General features: G+C 36.4%; 1 protein-coding gene across 1 annotated transcript; it reads right to left on the bottom strand.

Annotated features, from left to right (window-relative positions):
* Nucleotides 1-514: 514 nt before the first annotated feature.
* On the bottom strand, nucleotides 515-4,591 carry LOC134660669 (uncharacterized). Its single transcript, XM_063516445.1, has 7 exons — nucleotides 4,361-4,591; nucleotides 2,521-2,616; nucleotides 2,192-2,313; nucleotides 1,816-1,969; nucleotides 1,678-1,729; nucleotides 733-1,493; nucleotides 515-626 (listed from the first exon to the last, which is right to left on the bottom strand). Exons 1-7 carry the CDS (start codon nucleotides 4,589-4,591, stop codon nucleotides 540-542), a joined length of 1,503 nt encoding a protein of 500 aa, XP_063372515.1. The 3' UTR covers nucleotides 515-539.
* Nucleotides 4,592-6,479: the final 1,888 nt, after the last annotated feature.

Genomic DNA, 6,479 nt, shown 5'->3' with positions numbered 1-6,479 from the left:
GAAAATGGGATGGAAGAGATGGAATTTTAAGGCTACTGCTACAAAAATAATGTATTCCAATTTAAAATGGCGCTATAGTAATACTCATACTTAATAAAAAAAAATCGATCCAACAATCTTCCAAAATCACCTTTGTATGAAATCCCATCTCAACCCAATTACGAGGGACTACGGGGTAAGGTGGGATTTCCTGTTTATCGTCAAAGTTATGAAATGGAACTACCCAAAATAAAATAAAAACTAAAATACAAACGTCTGGAACACTTAATATAAGTACACCATTCAGTTTGCATATGTAAAAATAAAATGTTATCGAGGTTTGAATGTCAGTTTTGCACCGACTCACCCCATTTTACGGTACCTTTCAGTGGCGGCGCGTCAAACATATCCATAGGCAAGCCGGGCTAATTTGGCTTACATATATCCTTTACAACTTTGCTCAAACGTCCAAAAACAGGCAAGCCGGTGGGAGTCGGCTTTTATGGACGCGCCGCCACTGGTAGGTACCTTTTGAAAAAAGTAACTTGGTTAACAAACGTTCATTTGAGTATATACTTTCTATAAATAATATACAGCACCTTGGGCGTCATTTCCTTTTCGTGAAACCACATGGCTTGAGCTATCTTCTGAAATTGACGAAAATATAAAAACACATAAGAACCCCCAAAATAAAACCTATTAATGTTGCTTTCAAAACTTGGTTGAAAGAGTAAGATTTCAGCAGATCCTCACCTTAAAATTACAACCATAAAAATGCATTCCTGTTTTAAGTTTCTTTACTATGCTCTTTAGGAATTTTCGTTTAATAGCTAATTTTCGTTTGTCTTGTTTTTGAACCTTTAAATGATCACTGGTTCTTGTATCAGGGTGTGAAACTCTCTGTTTCAAATATTTAGTAAACTTATTCGTCGTTTCCTCGTCAATTTTGAACTTTTGCTTTAAATTACTGGATTTTGTATCTGCTAGCATCCGACAGAAAATAGTTCCGATCGTATGATACATTGATACGCAGGAATTGTTCACAGTGCTTAACAAACGAGCACTCGTTGATAACGTTTTCTTTATAAGTGAAACTGAATTATTTCTACAGGGCTTCCGTTGTGTAACTACATTACTTTTTTGCTCTGTCCTGTTTATTAGTTTTTTACTCAATTCAATCACTTGCACTCCACGTATTGATGTAATCCCTTTTTTTGGAGTCGATACAAATTTGGGTGCGAACTCTATTGTGCTCGAAAGACAAGTCATATTATGCTCGTCGCTAAAACCCTTATAAGAAAAACCTTTTGTAGCGGTCGTAGAGCATTTCGATTCATGTTCGTTTATTTTATTCTGAGTTGTGGCATTTTTCAATAAATTGCTGGATTGAAGTTTTTCCCAGTTTGGTTTCAATAAAAATGACACCGAGAGATCATTTAAACTTGTTTCAGATATATTCATCTCGAGGTCAAGGGGCGATCTGTTTATAGTTGTTCCTATTGAATCGTCTACACCTGAATAAAAAATATATATTTCAAATACGTAGTTTACTAGCAGTAAGTAGTAGTCTTGAAAATTTACAACGTTATGTTTTATGATTCTTATACCGGGGCCACACTAACGGGAAACGTTTTCCGTTAGTGTGGCACCGGCGTTACAACTACCTAGGTAGGTATATTCAAATAATTTAACAACTACCTTCAATATGCGATGCTAAATGGAACAAAATCACTGACGCCCATTCTACCATCTGAAATGTAAACTCTATCTAGTGAAATCCATCGAGTCATACAGGCAGAAATACATAGGCAGGTCACGATAATTTAACTGTATTACCTTCCAAGATCCTTGACAGTTGACTTTGTAATCTTCCCCGACTGTAATAAGGGACTTCAGCAAATCTGAGTCGCGTTTTAATAAATTTGCCGCGGACGAATTCTCCACTACTACGGACAACAGTTCCATTCTCGAGCTATCATGAATTGTGTCTCTAAAAATAAATTATAATAGGCATGTATTTGGTAAAGACTAGCTCTTAAGCGCGCGGTTGTTTTATGCGATTAACGCAGCGTTAGCCGCATACCCATTTTATGATTTTACGTCGATAATCTATTATTAATATTATTGGGGTGTAGTGGGCTTAAGTATTAAATTTGGTATCAGACAGACAGAGTTCCTTATGCATTTATAATTTTAGTAGGGATTTACTTACTTGGTAAACATAGATGTGCCGTTACATTCAACAAACAAATTGATATTGCTTGTATTGTTCAACATCAAACAGTAAAGTAGCTTAAGAATTTCATTATTCATCTCGGCCCTTCGCTGTATGCACTGTAAAACACAAAGTCCGTTTGCAAAAAAGAGCGGTGTTCTCTTAGCACAAGTGTATTCTCACTTAAAAAAGGCACCAGTGCAGATACTGTAATTAGTTTTTTAAGCTACTGAATAAAATATTTTTCATTTTAATTTTTCAAATGCTTATGGAGACTACTAAATAAATACATTACCTATACTTACTGTGTAGGAAGAAGAACTTACAATGGGGATCAGAGTAGAGCAGTAACGTTGATTATTCGGGCAATCCATGCACGACTCCGCGAGACACTCGCAGAGGACTTTCCAGTTTTCTTTATTCTGCAAAAGTCCACAGGTTAACGTTAAACTAAAACCCTTAAATTATGCTTTAGGTAGTCTTAATTTATAATCAAGCAGCTGATGAGGTATACTCTGTATATTAAAATCCGTCTGTCTGTTACCTCTTCACGCTTAAACCGCTAAACCGATTAAGATGAAATTTAGTTTGACTGCAGGCGCGAGTCTCTGTTATAATTATAAGTACCTACTACAAGTTACTAACATAATCAACGTATGTTACGTTAAAAATTAAAACTAACATCGTAACTAGGCTTAGCCACTAACCCGGTGTTAACCGTTAACCCAGTGTTGAATTGTACTGGTAACCATGGTAACTCCATGTTTAACCGGTTAACCCCGGGTTAGTGGCTTAACTGGGCCTGGCGCAAGTGGCCCTTAGAGATTGTTTGAGTCCCGAGGAAGGACATAGGATAATTTTTAGCGTCTTTCACTAACCCGATACACCAATTATCAGGCGATGCATCGCAATTATCTCAAATATCTTACTTCCACCCCACTTTTCACCCTCTAAGGGATGATTTCGGGGATAAAATGAGCTATCCTACTTCCTTCCCTGAGACTCACACTATCTAGAACAGTGTTTTTCAATCTTTTTCATGACGCGACCCCCTTTGTATGAACAAAATATTTCGCTTATGTATTGCCTTACAGCTGGTAGAGGCTTCGCGACCCCCCAAGGGGTCGCGACCCACAGTTTGAAAAACACTGATCTAGAATAAAGTAGGTATACAAATCATTGGCCTTAGCGTCTAATGCAGACGATTTATGACGTAAAACCGGAGAAATATCCTATTACACCGCCTGGGACGAAATTAAGGAAACGCAGGGAGGGTTGGCGCTATTCTAAAGCCGGCCACCACACGGCTAAGGTATAAATACAAAGGTACAAATATGTATATACATATACCTATATATTTTATGTAACTCTTACTGTCTCCTCCATATCTATATAATATTATATTATTAATATATCTTATACCTTTAAACAAGCAATGGTATCAATCGATCGGGTTTGTTTTTAGGATCAAATGTCTATATGGGACCCATTGCATTAAAGTAACACAAAAGTCAGAAATTGTAGCCAAAGTCCGACAGTCGCACTTCACTCGCGAAACGCCCTATACAAAACGGCCAGAGGCCGTGACGCCTGTGACGTCATCGCCCATCTTGTAGTATGGACAAAACAAGAAAATTGCGTTTTTGTCGGTGAAACATTGCGTTTATGTATATAGTTGCTATACAATATTTTTTTGGATGCAATGTAAGGAATCGAATGGTACCCTTACTTTTATTGTTTTTGGAAGTTAAAAAAAAATTTAATTTCTCAAAAATCATGTCTCTAGGTGTATCAGATTTCAATTAAATCAGGTCAGCGGTTTAAGCGTGAAGAAGTTACAGATGTAGTGCATAATTTTTTTCCGTCGTATTTTCTCGGAAACGTAGTATTTGTCATGCTACTTCAGTCAACCTCAGTACTATTTGTACCGAGACTGACTGAAATAGCAAAGACATGTTCGTACATTTCCGTGAAAATACGATGGAAAATAATGATCCACTACATCTGTAGGTACCTACAGATGATACAATCACCCTACCTCAGGAGTTCCCAAATAATGTATCTCAGCGCCCTCTGGCATCGCAGCTGTGTCTCATTTAGAAATACAAGTGTGTCGAAAAAATACTGAAAGGAGAAGAAAATGATAAGCATAGTTTTTTTACTGACCATAGTTTTTGTACTACGAAACATTTCGAGCATGTCCTGCAGGCAGCCGCTGCAGCGGAGCAGCTCGCGAGCGCGCGCCGTGCACTCCCGCGCCGGCCCAGAGGCGGCCGCGTGCAGCGACGAGCGCAGGAAAACCAATACCCTCGCACTGACTACGTTCATGCCTTGACTTAGGATGACGTGTGCTGACTCGTATACAGCATTCCATGTAAATATCTCGTCCCGTGTCATCTGAGGATGCGAATGCGAATACTTAGTTACATAACACAACGTGATACTTGGATCATACACAGAGTTACAAAAACTGTCTTTCCATTAGCCGAAATGCCGAAACCTAGGATACTAGCGCCTAATTTCTGACGTACTATTGCCCCAAAGCCGGCTCATGAAACAATAAAAATATTTGGTTATTCCCACTAGTTACCATCAATTCAGTTTGGTGGTAACTACTGGGAATTATTTTTCCCAGTAGTTACCAGTGACAAGAGGTGGGAAAAAAAATCCCAGTAGTTACTACTAGTAACAACTAGTGGGAATAACCCAAATATTTATTTTCATAGGTATGGGTTTACAAAGGTCTTATAGCTTAGGTAATAATAGGTTCATGTTCGCAATATATTGCCTTACAAAGGCGTACATTTGGCTATGTCTTATAACTAATTAGCGACTAGGGCTTGCAAATATTCGAAACTTTCAGATATTCGAATATTCGACTTTTTCTGACGACGTATTCGAATATTCGAATAATTATTCGAATATTATAAAAAATAAGAAAAGGAACGAGAAATCGGTTTATTATCGTTTTATTCAAAAGCTTTTTTCACATATTGCTAAAACTAAGGATATTTGGCAGAAATCCACTTAATTTACTAGATTTTATCATCCTACTATTTATAAGATGCCCACATTTATAAAAACAAGTAAAACGCCAAAATGAGACGTATTTAATATTTCTTGATAAAACTTATTATAAATGCGTCGTTGCGTGAAATAATATAACTTTAACCATCCAAACACCTAGGTATGTAAGATATTTTTTTAGTAGGTAATTATTTTCCGATTTAAATTAACTTGTCACTCAGAGGCCTGTAAAAAGGCCTTTAATTTCATTGTATTTTGAATCTTTATTGACTTTATTTGTTTTGGCAAGTTATTATTCCTAATGGCCGGCTAATTATAATAATATTGGAATATTTAAGGGGAAAAGATAGTTGAGTGAGTACTGGGTGGATTATTCGTCAGCTAAAGGTGCATGGTTAGATTACCAAGTTGGGCAGGTTTGGTATGATTAAATTTGAGAATTGCGATAAGTGGCAAGGTTTAGACTTCAAAAATTCGCTTAACGTACGCTTGTACTGGATATACAGAATGACTTAACTTTAACTTAAAACTTACGCACCGTAAAAATAACATACTTTTTGATTTCGTTTTCTTTTAAATTGAGTTAGGTTTCACTGTATTCACGAAGTCTATCGAGAGGAATACAGTAAAAATATTATTTCCTTCGTATTTGGGTACCTACCGTTCCTCATTCACTGTAAATACCCGTAAAACACACAGAAACTGTAACTACAGCGGATGACATAGATTTTTTTTATAGTAATAAAAAATATTCGAATATTCGAAACCTGAGCGGCCGAATATTCGAATATCAAAACAGGTCGAATATTCGACAAATTCGAATATTCGAATTGCAAGCCCTATTAGCGACCCGCTCCGGCTTCGCACGGGTTAACAAATTATACATAATTCTTCCTCTTGAATCACTCTATCTTTAATAAAACCGCATTAAAATCCGTTGCGTAGTTTTAAAGATTTAAGCATACATAGGGACAGACAGGCAGCGGGAAGCGACTTTGTTTTATACTATGTACTATGTAATGTAGTGATTTACAACCTACTTTCAATATGTTGTTTACTACTCACTTATATAATCACAAAATTGTATTGAATACTTTTGAATAATTCTATAATATTAGTTTTCTAAAAAGTCATTTATATATGTAATATACTACTCACTTTGGTGGTAAAATTATTACTAGAAAAAATATTCTTTAGTAAGGTCTAGTAACCGCTTAATTATGTAACAGAAGTAAAATATAATGAAGACTAATTTGGA

The sequence above is a fragment of the Cydia amplana genome, chromosome Z, assembly GCF_948474715.1.
Source record: "Cydia amplana chromosome Z, ilCydAmpl1.1, whole genome shotgun sequence".
Lineage (NCBI taxonomy): Eukaryota > Metazoa > Arthropoda > Insecta > Lepidoptera > Tortricidae > Cydia > Cydia amplana.
The sequence above is the reverse complement of the archived record's forward strand: the minus strand, read 5'-3'. Positions and strand labels throughout refer to the sequence as shown.

Excerpts from the sequence above, each read along its gene's own strand:
- LOC134660669 (XM_063516445.1), bottom strand. The coding sequence starts at position 4,591 with ATGACACGGGACGAGATATTTACATGGAATGCTGTATACGAGTCAGCA. Across the intron at positions 2,617-4,360 it reads TTCGTAGTACAAAAACTATG|AATAAAGAAAACTGGAAAGT; the intron begins GTCAGTAAAAAA and ends GGACTTTTGCAG. Across the intron at positions 1,494-1,677 it reads TTTAGCATCGCATATTGAAG|GTGTAGACGATTCAATAGGA; the intron begins GTAGTTGTTAAA and ends TTTTTTATTCAG.